A 25,640-nucleotide genomic window follows, 5' to 3' on the forward strand; every position below is an offset into this window, starting at 1 on the left:
ATGATAAGGAAAAAGGAACCAACTTTGACCATGAAAAAACGACGACAATGAGGTATGATATATTTTATATTCCTCTTCGTAATTGATACAAATCTACAAATATTTTTTATATTTGCTTGTTTGTTGGTACACAAGTTTTAATTGTGATGTACAAGGTACAGTCTGTTGTACAGCAATCACAATCTATGAAATAAATATTGTTTATATTGGATATAAATAATGAATTATCAGGCTTATATAATTAACAAAGACCAAATGATAATAGTCAGTAATTGTTTCGTTATTTTACTGATTGGCCTAACTAAATGAACTAACATTCTAATCACCATACATAATACATAGTTATATAATTTATTGATATTATTGATCATATTTTGTTCACTGTCTGGCAGACTTATGCAAATGACTTGCAATGCCTAAGGCACCACCAATCCCAAAACGCACAAAATTGTCCCCAACCAGAGGCCCCATTGCAAACATATTTTTCACTCTTTTACACTCGTAGGTATAAGGGTCAATATCAATGGGGTTATGACGGCAGTCTACGTCTTTCGTTGGGTCCACTCCAAGGGGTGGGATATCTTTTAGGAAGGAGAGTTCAGGTCTTGACCCAATCAAAATGAAAACAGCCGAGACTTGAACTGTTTGGCATTTTCCATCTTGCATTTTGAGTTTGCATTCTTTGTGTTTAGATATGGAAAGAAGTTGGCATTTGAAATAAGCATGATACAAGCAGTCTCCTTGTGGTGTAAACACTGGTTTTGCCATCATATCCTTTACCTTGGCGTAGTCATGGTAGACTTGTGTTGGCATCTTGTTCAAAACAAGTTCCTCATCATTAAGATCATGTCGTAAAACATGGATAACAGGTATTTCATGAGAGAAAAGTTCTAACACAACATCAGCAGCGCTGAGACCATCGCCCACAACCAACACTGGCTTCCTGATTTTCGTGCTTGATTTTACGTCTGGTTTCGTCAACTGCACAACTTTTCTGGCATGGTGGTGGACAAAAGGTAACCCCTCGCCATCAATACTCAGTTTTTTCGACTTAGACAAGCCGTTTGCAAGGACAATGTTTTCCGCGAACACCCTGAATGATTTTTTGCACGAAGAAAATTTACAGCACACTCTCTTAGTGCCGCAAATTTCCCAGACATTGTCCTTTTGTGTCACTGATGTTATCGTGGTATTATTCATGAAATGTTTTTCTAATCCTTGCTGGCTGACATAGTTTTCATAGTACTCGGCCACATGAGAAGTGGAAGCACGATCGTATAAATTACCCATGCTAACGACCTCATTTCTTGCAAGCTGACAACATGATGATGTTTGCTTGATTTCCTTATGATGCTGTTTCAGCCATTCTGAGAATGTCCAGCCTGGTAAATCAAGCCATTTGTTAAGGCTGACTGTTAGCTGAGATCCTTGCATCTGGTGCCAACTGCCACCAGAGCGACCACGCCCAACAACAAGGTGATTGATACCCCTGTCGTGGTGGCGACGCCATGCGAGTGTTGATTCTTCGTGTAGACCAGTGTCAGCATTTGGTTGGTTGAGATGATCAAACAGTAATCCCACAGGATTGGTTGATCTTCCCTGTAAACCTTCGCTCAAATACTCGAGATCCTGGTGGATTAGAAGACAAACTGTCAGTAATGAAGGTACTGCATCAAGTTTTACCCTTTTGATAGATGTGAACATGTGGAATGATTAAGGGCACTTTACGTCAGAGCATTCTTAACTACCTGCTTGACTGCATCTATCAAAAGAGGAAGCTTGTGGCAAGAATATGAAAAGACTTAACAGCTAGATAACTTAGTTTTTATTTGACCTTCAGGCTTTAGGATGAACAGACTTTAGTTTATTTTTAAACGATTCAGATATGTTTTAAGTCAAATTAGTTTGGTTTGTTATATGGTCACTATCTTGGAAACCATAGTTACATACCTGCTCAATAATGGATACATTAATATCACGTTTGCACTTGTCATAGAGAAAGCTTTCCTCTGGTTGGGGGCATTCAGGAACTTTACCATTGAAGTACGGAAAATTTCCAGATAAGATATTTGATAGGGAGATACCAGATGGCCCATTACCTAAATTAGGACAAAAATTAATCCCATGCTAAAAAAATGCAATAATTTGCCATAACGGTTGGGATTAAGACAAGCACACTCATTAGTAGCACATGTTTTGATAAGGAAAGCTCTTAATCCAAGTCCATCACATAAAATAAAATTCCTACTTCATTATAATTAGTCAGCCCTGCAGCATCTTAGAAACACCTTAATATTATCTGCAGTGAGTGGTCACATCATTGCACTGTACTGTCCTTTTTTGTTTTAAAAATTTTAATTTACTTTGAATCAATCATGCGTTGCATTTGAAGGATAGCCCCCGCAAATATGCAACACATCCTAGCTATTCGGTGAAAAATATATGGAAAAGATTGGTAAAATAAGTCTCAAACACAATATTACAAATATGTTATTCGACAGTATATTTTTGGTGTTGCAATTCGTACATGATGTTGCAACCCTCAAATGCCAAAAAAGATCCCAAAAATGCCTTGAAATATTCAATAACTTTATGAGATAATTGGACTTAACAGCAGGAAACTTCTTTAAATTAGAAATTTCTACAGTGTACAATTTTCTCAGCGAACACCTGCGTTTTTTTAATGAGCATTTCGCGACTCGGCGTCGTTTGAATATTGGAATAGTTTATGCGTGCTTTGTATAGCCCTGAGAAGGATATGGACATGCAATGTTTGTGAAACTCCAATTCCTAAACAAAAACCTTGAAATAAACTGCATGACATAGTAACGACTCGATATATATTAGGATTTGGAGAGCTTTTAAGTAAGGATAACTTATAGAGATCCTTTTTATAGTCATCTTACCGATTATAACTACGGAATAGGGATTTTCGTGTGGACTGTTCATACTTGCTTACTGTAATCTCTTTTGGTCTGCACGAAGCGAAACCTCTAGTAAAATAAAAGAACAGATTCATGCATATATACACTTTTAAGCATCAAAGTTATTGCAATTAGTATGGTCTAACCACATTAAATATAAATAATACAGCATATTTGAACTCGTTCAAACTTATACACCATTTCTGAGTACCGTCACAATTGCTAGTCTAGAAACCAACGCAGTTTAATACGTAATTACACAAGAAATATTTCCGTGTTTAGGTTCACTTTAAAGAACACTCAAACCTACCAGATATATTTACACGATTTTATCCTCAGTATAAAAGGAAACAGTATCCAAGCATTGTCTTTGAGGCTATTGTGAAATCAACGAATTGGATTTTATTTTTACGTTGTAAAATTCCAACAAAATTATTCGAGTGTTCCACCATAGAAGATAAACTTTGTGATGTTCTCAAATACAAAACGTTTGTTTAATTTTGAGGAGAACGATCGCAAATGCCCACTCAGGTCATCGCATGATACGAGGCAACAAGTTTGATTACTTTATGTCAACTAATGAGGATATATTAATCCTTTCTTGTACAGTAGAAAGTGTGTAATAATATATTCAAAATACATAATACATGCCCTTGTTTGTCAAGAATATTTCTGATGTTTCCGATTTCGCACGTGCGGAATGCATGGCAAGAACGTGATTTCTAATTATGAGATATAAAAACTTGTAAAATCATTAAAATGTTGCATTTTTTCACAAATGTTTCGCAAAATTGGCTTCAGAAAGCCATTCTCTAGTATTTTCGTGTAATAACTTTATGTGTAAAAGACAAATTTGGTTACATTCGTGATTCAATTTTAATTAAATATTCAAATGACTTGCATAAATTTGCGTCTGTGATATTCCGTTTTACAGGGAATCTATTACATAACAGACTTAAAATTGATGACTTCCGAGAGACAGTGAGGGTGTTTTATTTTTTCTAGCTTTGTGCTTTTACAAGTCATCGAGGTTAAAGTATTTCAGCTATTTTAAACAAAGTAAATATAGGAGGTATATTTATGAGTTTTGACAAGTGTTTGTTTTTTATTTTTGAAACCAGCTTTTCCTATTTTCCCATCCGTGCCTACTTTTTTTAACTTCGTATGCGTCATAGTGATATCCGTCTTCCGGTGAAAGAGAAAACAACGAATGAGAAAAACGTAAGAAAAACTTTAAAGATCCTTTGTCTAATTATTATTGCCTCTATATTTATTCACATATGTCCCTTGATTTTGTTCCAATATACCATTCCTCATTATCATACTCAATGGGGTTACTCAATGGTAAGATATCAAAGTTACGTAACCAGAAGTGTTGCAATTAGGGGCAAGCAAAGATAGAAATCGGTAACAACCGTTTTTCCGCAGCTGCTCCATCATCGTTCCGCAAATCCGGATATCTGATATCCGCAATATCATCCCAAATTTCTGCGGTACATTTTGGTCAGTGCTTGGTGAAGAAATTCATTTACTTTGTGTAAGAGTTGAGTTGTGTTCATAAAAGAATTCATTTCCCTTTTTATAGTTCAAAATATTCTTCAAAATTGAAGAGAAATTGAGGATTTATGGGCTGAAATTGAACTGGAATAGTTCATTAAAATGTGGTATCATTCGCTAAAAACACGACAAAGTGTGAAGCGAATCAATGCAAGAAATAGCGGAGGTGTTGCTGTTGCCTTGGAATATGTTGATAAGAAAATTGAGGTTCATCATTTAACGGTAAAATGTAATTTGGTCTTACGTTTTTATTGTAGTTTATAATGCAGACTTTGCTACAAATACGTCATGCATCTCCCAGAAATGCTGGCAGGGGGGGAGGTGCAAGGTGCAGCAGGAGGGGAGGTGCAAGGTGTGGCAGATAGGGAATAATGCCAAGGGACAGGTGTAAGCATTGTTCCTAAGACCCAGAGTGTTCAAAGTGATTATATTTTTAGAGAGAAGCAAGTCCAATGATATTTGATGAAGGAACTGGTGTGATTTTTGTTGCCCCTCGAGATGGTTGCTTGGTGATGGTTGCTGTCAATATTTCATCCAAAGGGAAATTTACTTATGAATTCCGAGTTTGGGAACTCACAAGTGGAACAGCTTTTGTTCAGCGAGATATCACAGTGAAGGATACTCAGGGTTCATTTACCAATGATGGAAAATCAAAGTAATTGAGATCATCTCTTATTGATCCACTGTTACGACAGAAGGAGGCCTAAACTAAACCATTATTTATCTACTGTAATTTCCAGAGCATTGTTGACTCTGCCAGAAGTAAGTCAGCATTCAAATCAGCTGAGAATGGATGGTCTTCAAGATCTAATGGCCATTGCTTTGGGTGTCAGTGTCATTTATATGTACAAATGCGCCAAGGTCTGTGTAAATTAACTTGTACTTATAATTACTTATGATTGTAATGAAAGCAAAATTACTGATATGTATTGAGCTTGTTCTCTTTCTTTTCAGATAGACAATGCTTCAATCAACTGTGAAGTTGTCATGCAAGTCAATTCTTCTATGTCTGCCTTGGATGTTCTGCTTTTAAAACCACAAAAAGGTCAGAATAGTTGTTGCATTTTTGTAAAATGAAAGAAGACCCAAATTGAACCTAAATTTTACTAATCTGGTATTTCTATGATGGAGTGTGACATAAAACTTACTTTCTTCGTCTAATTTAGAAAATTTTCCACAGTTGCTAGTATGTGAAAGTGGGGGTATTCGTGTATGGCAGGAGACCACGGGTGAGATTAGTTGATTCTGATGATCTTTTAGCCCAAACTTATTCTTTCACCTCTTTACTTCTTAATAAATAAGAAATGTTTCCACTCAGAAATAAGGGAGTCTGAAGAAGTCGCATCATTTAAAGACACTTTCTACTCTGTCCAACCGTTTGATGCTGGAACAAGCTTGGTAACTTGTCAGGGTAAATTTTAACTTAGCTGTTGTGATTTATTACAGGAAAGATTAAAATCTGGCCTTCCTTGTGGAGAATTCTTTTCCTGGTAACCTTACATTAATTTGTATCTTTTAGACTTTCAACGCATTCATAATGGTGCTTGCATATTTGCTAATAATATTGGAAATTTATATTTATTTTCTTCGTCACGAGTTGTGAATCTAAGGCTCCCTGTATCTCATGGTGGTCATGGATTATTTGCTGTTGAAAATGTGGATGAAAAATGCAGTAAAGGTGAGTGAGTGAGTCTCTTGAAAAATTTGTAATTAATCCAAGCCCTGTGTACGTATATGCAGGAATTTTTAGTTTTCTTCTTAATTCTCTTGCAGTTACCCTGGCTGTTGTATCGAAGGGTCACACAGTGAATCTCTATCAGTTAGAAGACATTCACAGCTTGTCGGATTCTTGTGAGGATCTTGTCTTAGTTCCTCACCATGCACTGTTTTCAACTCAGTCGCTCGGAGCAATGTCCTTCCTGAACAAAGCGTCTCTGATAGCTTGTTCATCATCTGGACGAACACTCTCCATGTGGGTTGGGGTGTAGAGGAAGAGGAATCTGGCACTTGCCACAGATAGACCCCCGCCTGGCCCCCCACACACAACATAAACTAAATCCAGGGGGTGCTGGAGAATGCTACAGATTGCTACATCAGTGTGCTACAGTTCACTCCCCCCCCCCGGCACAATGAAATTTCAATATTTCCAATATGGCGGAAATTGCCGGTGTTTGAAAATTTCACTACAACCCGATTATCTCATTAAATTTTAGTTAGAAATTTTGTAATTTTATCCTTAATTTAAACACGATGCAGACGAACGATATTCTTAATACAATTAAACGATTTGATGCCTACCCCAAAACGCTGGAAGATTTTCGAGTTAAAACTCTTGGAGGTGGCGCAGGTTGGAAATTTGATTGTTTTGTTTTTGTTAAAATCGTTATTCACGAACAGTGTTTTTCGTGTTGATTCGGGGTGTTTGATAAAGGAAAATTACACTTGGTATAAATTTTTTGTGTGGGAATAATATAATACTTGTATCCAACCCTTTTTGAGCGATCTACAATTAAATAATTGTCATTAGGATGCATACATAGCAACGTGGCAGGGGTCGGTTGTATTTAACTCTTCAACTACATTTTGCATAGTTAAATCCAAGTTAACTCAGAAATACACGACTCTGATTAACCAATTCTGTCCTTAACTATAGTGAAAAGTTAACTAGTCTTTTATACAACTGACCCCTGGTGTGTGATGTAACTTTTATGATTGTAAATAAAAAAGCTGTATTGCAAATATAAATTATAAACTTTCATTTCTTGCAGTTACTGTTGTGAGTGGCTTACTCATGTTCTTGCTTTTTGTATCAGAATTGAGCTACTACTTGTCAGTCGATGTAAGTTGACGTAGTTATATCTGTGGTTTCATCCAATATACTGGGGTTGATGGTATGAAAACTGGATAGCACTATCAACCGGATGGTGTATTTAGTAAGCACTCGCTGTAAAGTTGCCTCTTGTTAGGCAATGATTGCAATTGCTTTTCTAGAAAAGCACTTTTAGTATTTACTTTTATAGACAAAGGTTTAGATCTGTAGTATGGCAGCTTAATATTCAAAGCCTTTTCTATTACTCCCATGATCCAGGTTTCTCCAGAGTTATTTGTTGATACGGCAAGAGACCAAAAGACAAGAATCAACATGGCTGTGTATTTTCCAAAGTTGCCTTGTGTTTGTAAGTTATATTTGTCAAGGATGTTTCCTTCCAAATTCAAAACACTAATTACTATAATATTATACCTAAACTTTCATTTAAACTTTCACTTCTACAGATATAAGTATTGATGCAATGGATATATCTGGTGAACAACAGGTATTGCATTGTATTTTGATGCATTAGTAAAACTGTAAAACCCAGGCATAAATCCCAGTTGAATTCTGTCATTTTTTCACAATTATCAGATTGATGTTGACCACAATGTTTTCAAGAGAAGAATGGACGAACATGGGAATCCTATTGATAATCATGAAGGAGAAAAAGGAGGTTGGTCTTCTTTATGAACTGGTTTCACCTTCGTATATGGAAACTGTAGCCTCTTAGCAGTCTACAAATTATTACACCCCCTTTGCTGGGCTCTGGGTAGGAATAAGACATTGTAATTATGCTTAGTCCATTGAAGAATTGAAGTTTAATTTTTCTTTAGGATTGGGAGATAAAAGTGAAGAAGCCAAAGAAATATTGAAGGTAAATCACAAGTGAAAATGACAATAATGGTTGCTCAAGATTTTCACAAGAGATGTTCACTAGTAGAAATGCTTCACAACTGTTATGATGTGGAAACCTAGCTATTTCATCTGCTGTTCTCAAAATATTTCTCCAGCTTGACAAAGACAGATGTGAAAGTTGTTATGGCGCAGAGACGATTGAAAAACCGTAAGATGCTACTTGTGAATTCCTTGATATGAAAATATTTATGTACAAAAGTGAAAGGAATTTCAGGATTTACTCATTGGAAATCTCCAGAAAGTTCCCCATTTACATGTGCAAGATTTGTTCAAGATCCATGCAACCATATCGCTGGTCTCTCCAGCCTTCTTTGTTATATAAATTAATTTAAATATTTCCCAGGTGTTGCAATACCTGCGCTGAGGTGCAGGATGCGTATCGGAAGAAAGGATGGGCCCTTAAAGATGCTGACTCAATTTCACAGGTACAGTATTTTTCCAGCACAATTCTCAAACTTTTAATAGAAATTGTTCACAAGTACATCCTCTTGATAGATTTAAAACCTTTTAAGAGATTCTTCTGCTAATTGATTATAAACACATGAGATGTACGTGCATGAATACTTTAGTATTTTACTATTAAAATATTCTCCGGTTAGTGAAACCCCAGTTTATGATGTTTCTCTCTCAAGATGGTTTAGCTTGGTTTCCACCGTCCTCCAGACCAGCAAACTATACTCACCAACTTTTATTTCCAGTGTTCTCGTGAAGGATGGAAAGTTAAACTGGAGGCCCAGAAGAATGAAGGTTGTGAAGTCCATGGTTATCTTGAAGTTACTAAGGTACATAGCCCTGGTACATGACCACCTCCTTCCGACATTTTTTTCTGTCTTCACTCATTCCGACCGACATCTTGCAGGTCGCAGGAAATTTTCACTTTGCTCCAGGAAAGAGTTTTCAACAACAACATATTCATGGTGAGTAAGGTATTCTACTCTGGCAAATTCACACTCCAGGGAGAAGAAAATCGCTGACGTTTTACAATTTACAATTTAATGTATGCCTATATGATGTATGCTTATAAACTGAAATAAAATATATCTGCACTATTTATTTTAGCATTAAATTCACCGGATTACTGACTTAATAAACATATTCATTTAAGGTGGAATAAATTTTCCATGTTTTTGATCATTTTTAGTTGCACTGTTAAAGTTAAAAAAATCAAATATAATCACAATTAATAGTAAGTGGTAAAAATGTCGTAAAGTATAATCATAATCAATATTTTAACCAATGTTAAAATCATTATTGTAATGGATATAATTGAAAGAAAATTTTAATAGTAAAGTACTTTAAACTGCAATTTAACTAGAACATGTATCACTGTAAAACTAACTTAGAAAATATAAAAAGTATAAATTAAATAGAAAACACTAATACTGAACTATAAATCGCCTGGTAAATGCCCTTTGGGTTTTTGTTTATTTTAGCCAGTTTTTATGCCAAATTTGGTGAGGAAATAATGCATAATGTCACATCCTATTGTTTTAAAGATATATATTAATGTCTAAAATCTTTTCTAGTGCATGATTTGCAACCCTTTGGTGGTCACCAGGTCAGTATATCAATCTCCGAAGTCTGTTTGAACAAATTCATTGCTACTTAATCCAGTCAAAGCATTTTTATCATTTTATTTCTTCCCTAGTTTAATCTAACACATCACATCAGACATCTATCCTTTGGTGAAAAATACCCAGGGATTAAAAACCCTCTGGATGATAATTTAGTTATTTCAGACAAAGGTGAGTTGATTTTCATCATGCAGATCCAAAACATTGTGTTTAAAGATTCCAAGCTTCATGATTTTCATGTTATGAAGAAGAACGCTCGTGGTTTTAAGCTATGTTCAATAGTAAATCTGTGAGGTAATAAGGTATGACATATTCCTCATGAGAAAGTGTTTCTTTGATCTTTTAGCTGGAAGTATGTACCAGTATTTTGTCAAGATTGTGCCAACGGTTTATAAGAAGCTCAATGGCGAGGTATATTATTTTAGACTAATGACTTAGGCCTAAAAAATGCTATAAGAATTATTTAATTGTGCCTTTGGTTACAAAGGAAGGGATCATAAGAATAGCCTAATCACATGGTATGGTTGTATTGTGATTATAATGTTTGTTTCAGGTTCTTCATACTAACCAGTTTAGTGTAACTAAACATCGTCGAACGGTGAAGCAAGTCACGGGAGCAAATGGTCTTCCAGGTTTGTGGTTAGATATTTTCCAATCAAGAAACGTCAAATTTACTCTGATAATGTTATAAAATAAGTACAGGATAGTTGAGTTCATTGATGAGTAATTGAGAGTCCTTTATTTCAGGGGTGTTTGTTTTGTACGAGTTCTCTCCAATGATGGTTCAGTATACTGAAAAGAGACGGTAAGGGATATACCTGTACACTGGCATCTACTGTCATTACCTGTCACCTACTGTCATTACCTGTCACCTACTGTCATTACCAGTCCAAGGTGGTCTATTGATTTTTTAATTGTTTTGTAGATCATTCATGCATTTTTTAACCGGTGTTTGTGCTATCATTGGGGGAATATTTACTGGTAAGTTTGAATTCTGTTCCATCTAAGCAAGCTTCTTTATAATCGTGCAAATTCGACAGTTTTTCAGACTTTTCAATAAACAACGGTTTATTTTCTTCTTCTAGTGGCTGGTCTTGTTGACTCATTCATTTATCATTCCTCAAAAGTCCTAAAAGAGAAGATTGAGCTGGGAAAAGCTGGATGATTCGGTTGATTTGAGGCAGGAATTCAGGTTGAAAAGAATATTTAATAAACGCTATGGCTGGTTGGTTCAATTCATCTTTTCAACAAATGATTATTAATGGATGAATTGAATCAATCAACTGCAGAACAAAGAATGTAAAAAAATTTTCGTAAATTTGTAGCGATGTTGGATAAAATATAACATATTTGAAGATAACCCAGCGCTGCCTGGATCTGTTCAGAAACCACCTGAAATGCATTTCACCTCTCAGCTTCTTGTATATTTTAGGCAGTAAATAAAATAGGTCCATTTATATATATTTTGCATCAGTTAAACTATATAATGCTTAATCCAATCCTTTAAGGTTTGGTTTTTGGATAAGGATTATGGTCTGATTTAGGATTAAAGAAGTAAGGATTATATTCTTGGATTCTGGACATGGATTATATTTGAATAAATTTATTATTCAAGCTGTTCCGGGGGGGAGTAATTTAGGATCAGGTTAGCTTTTCCGACGGGGGGGGGAAGAAAGAATTAAAAGGATCGGATATGAAGTGAGCGAAAATGAAATGGGTCATTGATTTTGTCGATTATTTCTGTCTCAAAGCAACAAATGTAAACATGAATTATAAAATACGGTAGTTTCATGTGTCAATTGTGTTATTAATCATTTATGTCCTCAAACGCCATTCTATACCAAATTAAAAATGATCATCAATTACATTGCTCAGTCTACCAATACGACTGTTTTTTCCTTGTACCTTTCGCCTTGATAAAGTACAATAATGAACTAGAATAATTGTCAAATGGCTGCAACTTTATGGGCGCATCTGCATGCGTGGTCCCTCAGAAGACTTGTGGTGAAAAATTGTAAGTGTTTGGAATGTTTTATATTAGAATTAATGATTGGATTAATTTTATATTAGAATTAATGATTGATTAATTTGGAAGAGTTTGGAAGATGATTGTAGTAATTGTGGTTTAATTTGTAACTATGTAGACGATCTTGGCGTTCATGTCTACCACGACAAAACAACAGGTACAATAAACTACAAAATTGCCAGGAATAGCTTAATTTCAGTTATATATTTGTTTTCCCCACTAATCATCAAATGAACAAACCACATAACCTTGCCTTAATTCCTAGGAGTCAAAGATGATATGTACAGCCTCAGCAGGCAGAAATGGGAAGAAAGTATGGAGATTTTTATCACCGTTTGAATCCTCAATTTGCCTTAATATTAGTGCAATACTATTAGTTCTGAGCGTTGTTGTCATTATCAAGGTCGTGGAGTTCTGTGGACTTTGAGAAACAAAAGACCAGAACGATTAAAAGACTGCTTAACTGAAGTTGAGGTATGAAGAATTACTGGAATATTATCTTGCAGTATTTCCTAAGAGGCAATGCTTTAAACTAGGAATACTGTCCATTTTTTAAGGATCTGATTCAAGCTTTTCAAATTGTGCAAGTCAATTGGATCAGTGCAAGATTTGTGCAGGTATGAATATAGTAGAATATATCATTAAAGATGACAGATTATGTAAGACAGATTTGGATTGAAGACTGGGACATCAAAAACAGAGTGAAAATGGTAAATCAATGGAGTGAACTGCTTATTAATGTCATGGTATGACATGACATTCCCATGCATCCTCAATTTAAATCTGTCAATTGTTGACAATAATAGAACTTCAACAAACTTGTAATTCATTTACTTTTTTGTAGATTTTGTTAAGTAATTGTGCTTTGGTATCGTTCATGGTTGCCAAGAACTCTGGTGATGTTGAGAAAATATTTATTGATAAATCCCTTTGTGGGAAAATAACAGACAAAATTGATGCTGGTTGGTTTACGGTTATTTTATTTACACTATTTCATATGATTGTTGTTAAACCATCTCATCATTGAACATCCTGTATCATAGGTATTTGGGCAGAAGACTTCATGTTGCTGTCATTTTGTGATAAACCCAAACTCTGCTGTATCAACTTTGCTCGAAATCTTCCTACTGATTTCAGAAGGCTTGAAAAATTAGTAGCATTGGATATGAAAGCTACTTTCATTGACCTTCCTGGTCAGTCGGGAAGAAGGCTGAATCGTTGCCTTAGTTTGAACACAAGAAAAGACATGGTAAAATTGTTTTTCTCCTGACTCAACTCTGCTGATCTGCATGGAGATTATGATCATAAATAGTCTTTCAGTTTTTGAACAAGAGTTTCTTCTAGGTGTCTGTTTGGTGGTCGTTAGCAAGCGAGGAAGCGTGGCCTTGGTCCCCTGTTGCTGGGGACAGAGCAAGAGCTAATGTGGTTATCGTTAGAGTGAAAGGGTGAGAAAGAATTTGTAAGAAAAATTTGAAAAAATCTTTGTATTTCAACATCATTGCAAATCCTTTCATTCCAGGGGGAAATTTGATGATTTGGCGTATCTACGTACAGATTGTGACCCCATATATGTTTCATTTAGGTGAGACTATATATTCTCATGAATGTGGTCAGAAGCTCAAAGAAGATTCAATTTTGAATGTGGTCCAAACACCACAGGATCTAATCCTGCTTTCCTATCTTTTAATTCCAGTTCTCAAAATCCTAATCATATTCTGACAATTGAATCGACTCCAAAGAATGAAGGAGATCACACTGTTGATAGCTGTGTCTATGAATTTAACAAAAATGCTGTAAAAAGAGATAGTGCTGTATCTATTCCACTAAAAGGTACATTATCAAGTAAACTTGTAGTACAATGTGTGTTTGACAAATACATTTTAAAGAATACTATTTTGTCTTGTAATTGTAGCTGCAGTGACCTGTTTAGCCTGGAATAAAGCAGAGGATAAACTTTTGATGGGATGTAAAGACAAGACCTTGGTAACCATCTTTTATATATTATTATTGGTGGTGTCATATTTCAGAGTGGTTAATGTTGCCAAACCTCAAGAATATTCACTCATTATTGAGCAAAGGCATGTTTAACTTATACCTTTTCTGTTTTAGATTTTGTACGACTGCCATAGGCTAGTGACACAAATCAGAAATATACGTTTTGTATGTATTGATTTTCTTTGTAAATAGAGTTTGTTTTACCCATATAATTAGGATTATTTGATAATGATTTAATCTTCCTACCTAAAGCTAGGATAATCCGGATTATCTTGTAATGAAGTTTCTAATCTTCTAGATTCCATCAAGAGTATCCTGGCATCCAGCAGGTTCTGTTATTTTCATCTTCAGTTCCCAAGGTGATATTCAGGTGGGCACTTGTAATTGAATGTAAGTGCTTTCATTTGGTTAATTCCCATATCTACTAGGTAAGAAGGACATTTTTTTATATAAGACTTCATTGTTTTAGGTATTTGACATGGCCTTGGCTCCCCTACGGTTCCAACTTGCTACAGAGAGGCCATCTTCAGACTCACAAGTCTTTATGTTTCAAATGTCAGAATATTTTAGGTCAGCAATTATTTAGTTTTTATGTGTTTGCTCAATTCGCACCTTGTCAGAAAGATAAGAGATTTGACCCTCACAGAACCGGCGGCTGTAGGTCCAGTTTGTTCTAGATTGAGTTAATATATAGGACATAACACTGGATCAGTAAACGATAATCCTTCTTGATGGGCTGCTTCTGTTATCTTTCAGAGGTATCAAACTATCTCATGCAGAATGGTCATGTGATAGTCCTCTCAACTCAGTAATGGATGGCGATGTCTCATGTAATGATAATCTTTTCATGGTGTTTCAAGATGGGTGAGTAAATGAAGTTCTTCCTATGGTCAAGTTTAAGGTTATGATTTTTCTTTTGTGTAAATTACTGGAAGTTCTTCCTGTTTGGTTCACCATTGAGTTTTTCTTTTCATATATGTAGAAGTTTGTTATGTAACTTGAGGGTAGAGTTAGGATCATTGAGTCTTGGTCGTCTTGGTCCTCAAGAACTCATTGAAGAATACATCAAACATGATCAAGCAGAACAGGCTGTGAATTTTGTGAACAGTATCAACTGGAATGCTGATGGAAATTCTTGTTTTGTTTGTCTTTCTGCTGTTATGAATTATTTATTGAAGTCTCCTTTGACTGATGACAGAGAAGGTTAGTTATATTATAAAGATTAGTGAACACTCATTCACAAGACCTCGATGGTTTGCTGGTTAATACAGTGAACATGATATTTTTGTAGTTCTACTGGAAGAGACACTTGGCTGTTTCTACACACCTTCCAGGCCTATCAATGACGTTGTTGTGCTTCAATATCGAGATCCGTTAAGTCGGTATTCAAGAAGATTTTTCTACCATTTATTGAGGTAGATGCAAACTTTTTTATTCATAAACTGAAACTTTGTGTCTTAAATTCACCATGAAAATGATTGCTTCTAGGCACAAGAAGTTTCAGAAAGCATTCATGCTTGCTGTGGACATTGGAGCTGGTGATTTATTTATGGTAATTTTGTTTGATTGATCATAATGTTGAGAAAATTGTGGCCAAGTTTGACTTTTCAAATGCTGCTGTTTCAGGATATTCATTTTGTTGCTTTGGATGCAGGGAACATTTCATTAGCAGAGAATGCTAAAAACAAAGCTCTAGAAATTGACAGTGAACTTCTATCAACTGGTAAGTTTGAAAGTATTTGCCTTTCTCCTATGATTTTCCAGAGAAGAGGTCATGATGAAATCCTGGGCAATTTTGTCTGAGAAACATTTTCTTATAGACACGGACAGTTCCTCAGGTGTTGGAGATGATGCGTCCATTGATGATCAAGATTTCAGAATTGAAAATAGTTTTTTGAATGATCCAAGAGTGAATATAGCTTTGGGTAACCAGAATGGCATAAGGAATGATGGACAGGTTTTGGTGGAACAGACTGAAGCAACTTGGCAAGAGAGGAATGCAGTTGACAGGACCGATGATGAAGCAGACTTACCAGATGGTCATCAAAGCAATGCTGTTTTACCAATTAATACAAATATCACACAAAACCCAGATGTTTGGGCACTCGCAAATAATATTGGTAAGTATTTCTGGGATGTAACGTGAGAGTTGTATTTCATTTGTTTGATGATATTTTGAACAGAAATATCTTGGTAGCCCAGATAAAGGTTTGTAAAACTTATCAAATTTCGTTGGATCTAATTTGCTTCTGATGGATATTTTATATGACTTGCAAAGTGTATAGGCAGCAAGTCAAGTAAAACCAATGCAGTAGTGTTTTACCAATAGCAGACTAGTCATCCCCAATACATCAGTAGTGAATAAGATCAAACACAAGTCTTACATGCTCAAATAATACTTCTTTTGCAGACCTTGTAACCACAGAAAATGAAGATGAAGATGTAATATATCTGTAAAGTTTATCCTAGCTCTGAAGATTGACTGAGAATGATGCTGAATCTCAAAATAGTAAAAATCTTTGGTCAAACAAAGAAGGATAATAATTGGTTATGTAAATATCATGCAACACATATTCCCTATTTATTTCAAAATATCCAAATATTATTGCTGATATCTCTTGTCATTTTATCAGACAACTCTTTCATGTTTGTCATTGCTGCATCACTTTCTTCAGAAGAGTTAAGTACTTCAGTTATGTTGATTGTATTTAGATCATTTTCAGAGGCTTCAGATCTCAAATCTTCATTGTCATCTTCAAAATTTGTTTCTGTTTCCCTAACGTTGTTATGCAATTGATCAGGTCCTTCACCTTGATGTTGTTCGTTGCCAATAAATTCCCCAAATTTATAGCTGTGTGTAAAGGAAGCTGGGCATTTCTGCCAAGCAAAAATTGATTCATCTGCTACAGTTTGTTTTGCCTGAATTTGTTGTCCAATGATTGGAAACTGTTTGTTCAAAAGTTCAAAATTTGCATCTTTATTCTGAATATAGTCATTCAAGCTTTGGGATTTTACTTTTTCAAATAAACCTTGGATGGTGGAGAACCTATGGAGTTTGTCTTTGAGGCCCTGTGCTGGTATTTCAATGTTATCAACAATTAATGGCAGAAAGAGTTGGCCATATGTTGATGGGTTGTTAAGACAAACTTCCAACAAACTGATATAGTCCAGCTCTAACTTGATCTTCCATTTTTTTTGTTTGCCATTCAGGATCAAAAACACCCAACAGGCGTGGAAATGGGTGACTACATCACCTGAGCTTTGGTCAGGTTTATGAATTCTTTTTAACAGGAATTCTACAATGTTTGATAAAAACTTCTTGTTTGCTTTGTTTAAGGCAACCAGCAGCAGCATCAGCCATTCACAAACATCTTTTGGTAGATCTGTTGAAATATTTTCAGCTTTATCACCAGTGGTTTCAGAAAATATATTTTCAAGAGTTTCAAGGGTTGGGACCAGTAATCCTTTGCTTCCAAATGCCAGATCTAAAAACAATTCCCTATAAAATGAAATTGAGCGATTATGGTATAATATGCTGGGCAAGCTTTTGACTAGTTGCATGGTTGGCAAACTAAACCTAAAAGTCTGAGTCTTACCACATATTATACTCTTGAACAAGATCCGCAATATCTTGAGCAATTTGCTTACAGATTCTTATTGTTTTCTTGCTGCTGGTACTATTATTCTCAAAGTGCTCAGCATATTTTCGCAGAAGAGATATCAATCGTTCGTCCCTTTCTTGTAATTCTTTGATCTGGGACTCCCAATAATGATCTCGGAGCCAATCTAATGCAACCTTGAACCCAACCCTTAGAACTTCTAAAGAAGGCAAGTTTGCATGCGTTGCCTCGTGACGCAGATCCACCAGCCAATCAGGAATCCCAATTTCGTCCGCAATGGATTGAACCGACCTAGCGTAGGCACCCTTCTGTTCCATGTCAACCATGCCATTAACAAAACGTACAATCACCATTGCCATGGTATGACGAAGTACATAGGGAGTGATGAGAGATCTCACATCTTCAATCCCTGCAGAGATTAGGCTTGCAGTTGCTTCAATGGCCAATGGCAGTTTGCTATGACTTCTGCTTCTCCACATTTCCACGTGTTGAAGACCCTTTGTTTGCTGTTCTATGTTATCAAAATTGTAAAGGTTGTGGTATGTTTCAAGCCATTCTTCGCGACACAACCAAGGCACAATTCGCAACATGTTAACACCTCTATAAGAATGTTTAACCAGTTTCCAAATGGTAGTCACCAGATCAGTGCCGGGTTACCAAGAAGTGGGAAATTTTTGTGACACTGAAATTATCTTAAAAGGAATAAGCTATTTTCACTTCTATTCTGTTGTTTCCTCATACATAAACCAGTATATTATCACAGGAACAAATACATATAATCGATAGAAACTCTATATGAAATATATTTTAAATTCTAACGACAAAAATCATTAATTTTCTATAACAAACTTTTGAATTCCAGTTCAAATTCAGGACAAAATTTTCCTTTGTGGAAGCACACGTGAGCCTCGCTTGGCCTGCCGGGACTTTATTACACGAAGTTCGAAATGTTTTGCAGAAAGTGAAATATTTCTTTAGATTTTGCTGAAAAAAACGCTTAAAATCACTGCTAAAAAGCCAAGCAATGGACAGTGACGACGAATACGAACGCCGGCCTCGCGGTAGGGATAAATTTCGTCGGGAACGAAGCGATTATCAAGAGAGAAGCGAAGGTCGCAGAGAGAATAACAGGTCCGGTGGAGGTGGGGGAAACAGGCGAGACGACTCGTGGCAGGATAATCGGCGGGGAAGACAGCAACAGTGGGATAACAATCCAAGACGAAATAGAGATAATTATGGAGGAGGTGGGGGGAGGCATCATGAAGGGGCTGGCCCCCCGATGAAAAGGCAGCGGAGAGATTGGTATTCTCAAAATATTGAAATATTCTTTAGATGTGATAGAGAGATATTTTGAAATATGAATATTTAATGAAAATTTTTGCTAATTTCGGCCATTTCACGCACTCATGCACGTGGTTTAATTTAGACACTGATCTCAAAAGACACTGGATTGTCTGCACAATAATAGTACCATAATTATTTATGGTTTATAGGGATAACTCTGGTTATAGTAATCAGCAAGGTGGGGATTATGGTGGATACAGCAATCAAAATGCAAACCAATGGGGTGTGCCTGCAGACACCCAGCAGCATTCGTTTAACAACCAGCAGTACGTATAGTATATATGCTTTCTCACCTTTGAAACATGTTCATTGGTTCTATCAAATACTATATGTTTATCAGATATAACTTTAGGACATGCATTTCTAGATATATGAGCAACTAAAAATCTGCCCCTATTAAAAACCCTGTTTCTAAATGAAAAATCCATTTTCCATTTTTTAACAAGAGTCTAGATAAATTGGCCTATTTACAGTATACAATTATTTGTATGTGATTATTATTCTGATGAATGAAAACAAGTGTTTTTGCCACAATCCTGCCTATCTCATTAAATGCTAAATTAGAACTGTGATTTTTGTATACTTGTTTGCACATTCACACATGGCACATTCACATATGGTACACAGCAAAATGCATGATGTAAATGGGTTTTGATAGTGTGATAGAAGAGTTCCTTGATCTTCTAGGCAAGCGGAAGCCACTGCCGGGCCAAGAATGCTCAGTTTCAAACAGTTTCTCAACTCTCAAGCAGACGACATTGAAGACATGGAAGCTGTGCGTAAATACCAAGAATATAAACTTGAGTTTCGAAAAACTCAAATTGCTGACTTCTTTACCTCGCACAAAGATGAAGAATGGTATGTATAATTTGAGGTGTCTCCTAAAATATCTCCAGCTTTATTATCTATGCAGATGAATCTATATCTATAGTATCTTAATTGTGTTACTAACCTTGATTCTATGCAGGAAAATTATTGCAGTTTTCCATGCTGACGTCCACTATCTTTGCTTTTATTAATGTAGTTTTTTGGTTTTGGCAACTTCAAGATTTTCCGAAGTCTGTTTATGTTTGTGCATGGGGGAGAATCCCTAAAAATATTTAACATGTAATCTATCTCATCTGCCAAAATCAGTTTATATTATACTGAATGGCAAAGTTTTATTGTTTGAAAACTGTTACTGCATGTTTATTGGGACATTTTCCCAAGTTGGAGATGGCTTTTAGTATCTTGCTCAGCAGCAGTAAGTTTGTTATAATGTAAAAAATACGTAGTTTATGTGAATGCTGTGTTGTAGATTGATTCAAATAGTGTGTTTTCTGTCATGATTGCAAGTGTTTTTCAAATACAGCTTTTGGTTTTCTTTGAGTGTGTTTCAATGAAAGAAAAATGTGTAATTCAAACCAGAATCTTTTGGATTCTAAATTGTGCAAAATGATTCACAAATCTTGTTGCTAACTCAGTTTAAATGTATTGCTAATGAAATGTAATGTTTTAGGTTTCGCAACAAGTATAATCCAAGCGAGTCTCTTGCCTACCAAAGTAAGTTAAATCAAGCAGTGAAGAAACGAGCGTCAGTGTTTGTTGACCTCTTCCAGTCTGGATGGTTCGACAGGTTTACTTTAACAGCTGAACAAGGCGAGGAAATCACAAAGTTGCTTGACGCAGGTATGGTGCAAGCTTTGGTGGTTCTTGTATCCTCAGTTGTGGATTTCCCCCCCCCCCAGATGCTAAGTGGCATCCCCCCCAGATGCTAAGTGGCATCCCCCCCAGATACTAAGTGGCATCTCCCCTAGATACTAGTGGCTTCCAAAACAACCAAAATTATCTGGCTTTTAAAAACCACTACCAAGTGAAAGTTTATAATAACATACAGCAAAATCTTCGTAGATTTGCCTGGTTATTACAACCATAATGCTCACCTTCCAACACTATTATTAGCATTTTACACAACCATTTGTTTGTTTAGCTGTCATAAAGTTTGAGGGTGGAACAGATTTTGATTTGCAAGTGCTTAATGAGAAGGCCAAGCGTGCTGAATTACAAGCCAACCAGGAAAGTCAAAGCAATGAGGCCAAGCCACAAACAGACAACGCTGTACAACAAGACAGTTCAACAGATAAAGGTGTTAACCCTGTCTCCCCCACTTCTGTGCCCTTACCCGAGACCCCTGCCCCTGCATCAGAGCCTCTGAAGTCAGACAAGGAGGGGAAACCTGGGGATGTTCCTGATCCTGCTTCAGAACAAGTGAAGGTGAACGAGGATCAACAACAGGAAGGACAGGATGGAAAGGTACATTAAGGGTTATAATTTTCCCAGTTGGTTAGGGTTCCCCCTTTTACCAGGAATGCTTCAAACCTCAATATTGCACCATTCCAGATTACTGTCTATTTGTCAAAGATTTAAAAAAAAACCCAGAATACATCTACATTTGGGTCTAGTTTAACAATCTCTGCCTTTTAGAAGTGAAGGCACCTTGGCTAGTTTTCTGTGAGTGAGCATTGGAATTAAGTTTGGTATTTTTTAAAATTTTTTCATAAGTCTCGAAAACGCAAGCATCGTCACAGGGATGCTTACTACAATGATGATAATGGTGAGAGCGAGAGTGAGTCAGACTCCGAAATAGAACCTCCACCTGCTGGAGGAGAATCTTCCAAAGAAGGAAATCAGAGTGCACCTAAAGTGGAAGCAATCTCGACGGATGATGTCATCTCCAAGGAGGCTGGTGAAGAAGTTAAAACAGTTGATGAGAAGACGAGTGATGATGGACAGGAGAAGAAACCGAGTGAAAGTGAACAGCCTGGGAGCGAAATACCAAGCGATGACGTCACTGAAACAACACCTGAAGTTGCTGAAAGTGCACAAACTGCAGACATGAAACTAGAGGTATGGTGACCTCTCCTTGGTACTTCATGTTGCTAGCAATATCAGCTTATTACTTCATGTTAAATATTTATAGCAGCAGTCAACAGGATCAACACCTGTGACAAATAACAAACAAGGCGATGAAAAAATTGAAAACATGTAAGTTACACCCATTGATACACCTGACAGCGAATTTTAGGTTGTTTTGTTTAAATTGGACATCCCTAGCAATCCTCAACTCTTTTTGTCAATTCTCATTTGTTCCTTTTAATCCTTATCTGTTCCTAAGCAACCTCATCTATCAATTGTAATCTACTACCTGTCTATTCTAATCCTAAACTGTTCCTCTCAACCCTTAACCATTCCTACCAATCTGCAACGTTCTCTAACAATCCTCAGCTGTTCCTCCCAATCCTCAACTGTTCTTCCCAATCCTCAATTGTTCCTCCCAATCCTCAATTGTTCCTCCCAATCCTCAACTGTTCCTCCCAATCCTCAACTGTTCCTTCCAATCCTCAACTGTTTCTCCCAATCCTCAACTGTTCCTCCCATGACCCAGTCTTTTCGTCATCCTTTGCTATTCCAGTCGCACGACGCACTCCATTAAGAAAACCTTGTGTCTTTCATGATTCAATACAAAACCTTTGGGGTCTTTTAGGGACACAACAGAGAATGTAGAGAAGAAAGGGGATAATAATGAAGAAGACGGCGCGGAAGAGGAGAACGCTGAACCAGAAATAACAACACCTCGGGCCCTGCATCTTACAGTCTCTTTGTTCGTACGAAATGTGCCACCAAAGATCTCCCACTATGATCTGGACTCTGTAAGTTTGATACCCGATATTAAAACCAACTGACAAGTGACTTTATCGTATCTTATTGTATCGCTGAATCTGATGAAGGGTTTATATTAGAACAACAGTTTCTGTGAATAGAGTTCTGCTTTAATAATCTGTCGTCATCTGCGTCTGAACTTGCCGCAGAACAACTCGAAAAGATTCAGAATATTTCGTGCAGTCATCTCTAGTAACACACACTCTTACATGTATTTAATATCGTTTCAGCTCTGTACTCGTTACCCTGGGTACATGCGAGTTGTGTTGTCTGATCCAGCACCTGAAAAAAAGTAAGAATACAAATATCCTTATCTTTGATAATCTTTGAATATCCTGGAACCTCTAAAAAATAATCGTTCTTCCTCTAAGATTCACCCGACGAGGATGGATAACTTTCAAACCAGACGTAAACATCAAAGATATTTGCTGGTCTTTGAATAACATCAAGGTATGATCTTGATAATTACCTGTGGTCACCTTAACCACTTGGTGCCGGTTGTATAAAGCTCTTTAACTCTCTAAAGCTCTTTAACTCTTTAAAACTCTTTAATTTTGCATAGTTAAAACCTAGTTAACTCAGAAATATACGACTGATTGCTCAATTCTGTCCTTAACTACAGTTAAAAGTTAACTAGTCTTTTATTCAACTGGTCCCAGGTAACACTTCACTGTTTTATTTTTTATCCACTCTCTATTAGCTTAAAGATGTCGAGCTCAACCCGATGGTCAACCGAGAACTTGCGAAGCGCGTGCGAACCGTTTCGGGTGCGGCCGTGTTGAAAGGTTGGGTCGAGAGCGATATTACCATGGCAACTAAATTGATCCTACAACTTGATGAGAAGTTTGAAGTGTGGAAACAGGAAGTGAAGCTCGAGGAAAAGAAAGTGGAAGAAGTCAAGCAGGATGAAACAACGGATGAAAACAATGAGGCGAGTCTGTAGTTAATAACGTTCATTTCGCTTTTTTTTACCCTTGGAGAAGACATCTCAACATTCACACTTTGCTTCTTACAGAAAAGCGAGGAAAGCAATGAAAAACCTTCAGAAAACGAGGAGAGCCCATCCAAAGTAGTGTCTAAAATCAACATGCCTCAGAGTAACCCAGTACTAGACTCCATTCCTTCCAATATCTCTGAAAAACTCGCGTCTAAAAGCACCGCTGACAATCCGGGTGTGATCCCGGAGTTTGAAACATCCGAGGGTAACAAAGTCCCTGGACTGGACGGCTCCGAGCATCCACCCCCGGAGATTGATGAAAACTTAGTAAAGTTGCTCGACAAACTCTTGTTATATCTGCGTATCGTACATTCACTGGATTACTACAGCGGAGCTGAGTATTTATATGAAGATGATATGCCAAACAGATGTGGAATCATTCACATAAGAAGCCCTCTTCCTGACAAAGTCAACTATGAAGAAGGTATGTATTCAGCTTGGGTTTCCTCCTGTAGTAACACTGGATCAATAAGAGATGATCCCTGCAGGACCTCTAGGAAGAACAGTTTAGAACTGATAGAGCTATCCAGTATAAATAAAGTTAGTTTAGTTTAGGTTTCCTCCTGTAGTAACACGGGATCAATAAGAGATGATCCTTACTGGACCTCTAGGAAGAACAGTTTAGAACTGATAGAGCTATCTCTCTTCTCAGTTACGGAGTGGCACAAGAACTTGCATCAAAAACTCGATCAACATTTACAAAAGAAAGAAACTCTCTCCGAGGAGGAAGCTGTGAAGTTGGGCAAGAAAGATCAAGAGCAATATCCTTTTGCACTTTTTCACACTTTTTCGTCTGACCTCGCTTTACCGTTTTCCCTTACTCTTGATCTACCTTATTCTTGTTTTTTGAATGATATTTATTTCCTTAACTCCTATTTACGGAGGTCGAGAAGTTTATCCAAGCGAACACGCAAGAGTTGGCAAAAGATAAATGGCTGTGCCCGTTGAGCGGCAAGAAATTCCGAGGTCCGGAGTTTGTTCAGAAACATATCTTCAATAAACACGGAGATAAAGTTGAGGAGGTGAAATCTGAGGTATGGAACCGTCTTGATGGATTTGTCTCGGTGTGAAATAATAATCCAGCATTTATACATCACGGCATTCATAACTATTCACTCGTTTGCATCTATCAAAAGTAATCAGGCCTTTATCTCGCTGCACAGTCGGCTCAAGTTCGGGTTTCCTCGTGACCTGCAACTTGATTTAACTCAAAAGCTGTGCTAAAGAAACACTCTGCTCTGCAACTCATGAACATCACCTGGTTATGTTCGTGTTACAAATGTTCAGAGACACTTTATGCATTACTCTTCCTAAACAGTTGAAGACAATCGCTATTCCTTTCGTTATTGCTGCAAAAGGTTTGTAATGTTTTTGTTTCGTGTGCTTTTAAGGTGACTTTCTTCAATAACTTCGTCTACGACCCGAATCGACCGAGTGAAGTTGGGGTGAAACCCATATCATCGACCACGCCCGTGCAACAAGGTTTCCAGGGGGGGATGCAACAACAGTCTGGTGGACATGGTAACACGGGGGGCTGGGGACGTGGTGGTATGCATTACAGTGAGTAACATATTGATAGCGGTATTATTAATGGTGATGTTATCAAAGGTTTTTTTTTACAATATTTCACCACTTGCAGGTAACCGAGGTGGATATAACAATCAATATGGCGGTAGTTTCCGTTCTGATCATTACAACAACAGAGGAGGTTTTCAGAAACCACGCAGGTAGTAATGTCTAAAAAGCTGATATTCGCTAAATATTCACAAAACTGATCGATCATTCAAAATTACTTTACTTAGGGGGAGCTTCAGCGGAGGCGGTGGTCCAAGACATGACCCACGACCCATAGTGCAGTACAGGGACCTAGACGCACCCGGGGATGACAGCGAATTTTTTTAGTTAAAAAGCAACGTACTTTGGTAGCTTAGAGACCAAATATACGCGCATGCATTCACCAATTTCTACCACAGTAACTAATGGCATTGAAACGAATTGTTTCGTAACAGCGAGGCACAAACAGAATGCAAAGGCGTTATTGAGAAGAATGGAAGAACTGTCTTGATTTAATAGTAGACATTAAATATCTGTCGATCGTAGTTTTTGCGTCTATTTTAAACCGAAAATAAAGTTTTAAAAAATGACAATGTGGGCATGGTCGGTTTTCTACAAAACAA

General features: G+C 36.9%; 6 protein-coding genes across 8 annotated transcripts; 4 read left to right on the forward strand and 2 right to left on the reverse strand.

Moving 5' to 3' along the window:
• Positions 1-82: 82 nt before the first annotated feature.
• Positions 83-3,544, reverse strand: LOC114528406 (oxidative stress-induced growth inhibitor 2-like). The gene is made up of 4 exons (XM_028550024.1): positions 3,235-3,544; positions 2,907-2,993; positions 1,951-2,099; positions 83-1,629 (listed from the first exon to the last, which is right to left on the reverse strand). The coding sequence occupies exons 2-4, from the start codon at positions 2,947-2,949 to the stop codon at positions 379-381; spliced, it is 1,443 nt and encodes a 480-aa protein (XP_028405825.1). The 5' UTR covers positions 2,950-2,993; positions 3,235-3,544; the 3' UTR covers positions 83-378.
• A 336-nt stretch (positions 3,545-3,880) lies between these two features.
• LOC114528576 lies at positions 3,881-6,561 on the forward strand. 2 transcript variants are annotated; one of them, XM_028550242.1, is made up of 9 exons: positions 3,881-4,145; positions 4,510-4,703; positions 4,919-5,136; positions 5,222-5,342; positions 5,436-5,526; positions 5,648-5,710; positions 5,800-5,892; positions 6,001-6,159; positions 6,255-6,561. In XM_028550242.1, the coding sequence occupies exons 2-9, from the start codon at positions 4,584-4,586 to the stop codon at positions 6,467-6,469; spliced, it is 1,080 nt and encodes a 359-aa protein (XP_028406043.1). In that variant the 5' UTR covers positions 3,881-4,145; positions 4,510-4,583; the 3' UTR covers positions 6,470-6,561. The 2 variants fall into 2 exon arrangements, with proteins under 2 accessions (XP_028406043.1, XP_028406042.1); XM_028550241.1 differs by lacking the exon at positions 3,881-4,145 and having other exon boundaries at positions 4,451-4,703.
• A 73-nt stretch (positions 6,562-6,634) lies between these two features.
• Positions 6,635-11,370, forward strand: LOC114528575 (endoplasmic reticulum-Golgi intermediate compartment protein 3-like). The gene is made up of 17 exons (XM_028550240.1): positions 6,635-6,828; positions 7,250-7,320; positions 7,570-7,657; positions 7,755-7,795; positions 7,885-7,966; positions 8,127-8,167; positions 8,304-8,356; positions 8,552-8,633; positions 8,907-8,990; positions 9,068-9,125; positions 9,735-9,766; positions 9,857-9,953; positions 10,129-10,193; positions 10,336-10,414; positions 10,530-10,587; positions 10,708-10,763; positions 10,868-11,370. The coding sequence occupies exons 1-17, from the start codon at positions 6,732-6,734 to the stop codon at positions 10,945-10,947; spliced, it is 1,164 nt and encodes a 387-aa protein (XP_028406041.1). The 5' UTR covers positions 6,635-6,731; the 3' UTR covers positions 10,948-11,370.
• Positions 11,371-11,460: 90 nt separating this feature from the next.
• On the forward strand, positions 11,461-16,305 carry LOC114528515 (WD repeat-containing and planar cell polarity effector protein fritz homolog). The gene is made up of 21 exons (XM_028550173.1): positions 11,461-11,796; positions 11,927-11,965; positions 12,074-12,121; positions 12,212-12,282; positions 12,366-12,425; positions 12,653-12,770; positions 12,852-13,057; positions 13,153-13,253; positions 13,328-13,390; positions 13,502-13,638; positions 13,721-13,791; positions 13,918-13,968; positions 14,102-14,173; positions 14,273-14,373; positions 14,560-14,667; positions 14,786-15,006; positions 15,095-15,218; positions 15,292-15,355; positions 15,430-15,526; positions 15,624-15,923; positions 16,214-16,305. Exons 1-21 carry the CDS (start codon positions 11,733-11,735, stop codon positions 16,258-16,260), a joined length of 2,163 nt encoding a protein of 720 aa, XP_028405974.1. The 5' UTR covers positions 11,461-11,732; the 3' UTR covers positions 16,261-16,305.
• A 61-nt stretch (positions 16,306-16,366) lies between these two features.
• LOC114528517 (protein LAS1-like) lies at positions 16,367-18,271 on the reverse strand. Its single transcript, XM_028550174.1, has 2 exons — positions 17,400-18,271; positions 16,367-17,302 (listed from the first exon to the last, which is right to left on the reverse strand). Exons 1-2 carry the CDS (start codon positions 18,011-18,013, stop codon positions 16,390-16,392), a joined length of 1,527 nt encoding a protein of 508 aa, XP_028405975.1. The 5' UTR covers positions 18,014-18,271; the 3' UTR covers positions 16,367-16,389.
• A 79-nt stretch (positions 18,272-18,350) lies between these two features.
• On the forward strand, positions 18,351-25,607 carry LOC114528491 (serrate RNA effector molecule homolog). 2 transcript variants are annotated; one of them, XM_028550139.1, is made up of 17 exons: positions 18,351-18,725; positions 18,917-19,033; positions 19,455-19,625; positions 20,266-20,435; positions 20,737-21,059; positions 21,309-21,653; positions 21,727-21,791; positions 22,291-22,456; positions 22,697-22,758; positions 22,838-22,916; positions 23,167-23,397; positions 23,482-23,887; positions 24,116-24,224; positions 24,344-24,497; positions 24,855-25,023; positions 25,103-25,190; positions 25,266-25,607. In XM_028550139.1, exons 1-17 carry the CDS (start codon positions 18,448-18,450, stop codon positions 25,363-25,365), a joined length of 3,033 nt encoding a protein of 1,010 aa, XP_028405940.1. In that variant the 5' UTR covers positions 18,351-18,447; the 3' UTR covers positions 25,366-25,607. The 2 variants fall into 2 exon arrangements, with proteins under 2 accessions (XP_028405940.1, XP_028405941.1); XM_028550140.1 differs by having other exon boundaries at positions 21,730-21,791.
• The last annotated feature ends 33 nt before the right edge of the window (positions 25,608-25,640 follow it).

This window comes from Dendronephthya gigantea, unplaced genomic scaffold (genome assembly GCF_004324835.1).
Source record: "Dendronephthya gigantea isolate DGI-Jeju-01 unplaced genomic scaffold, DenGig_1.0 000050F, whole genome shotgun sequence".
NCBI lineage: Eukaryota > Metazoa > Cnidaria > Anthozoa > Malacalcyonacea > Nephtheidae > Dendronephthya > Dendronephthya gigantea.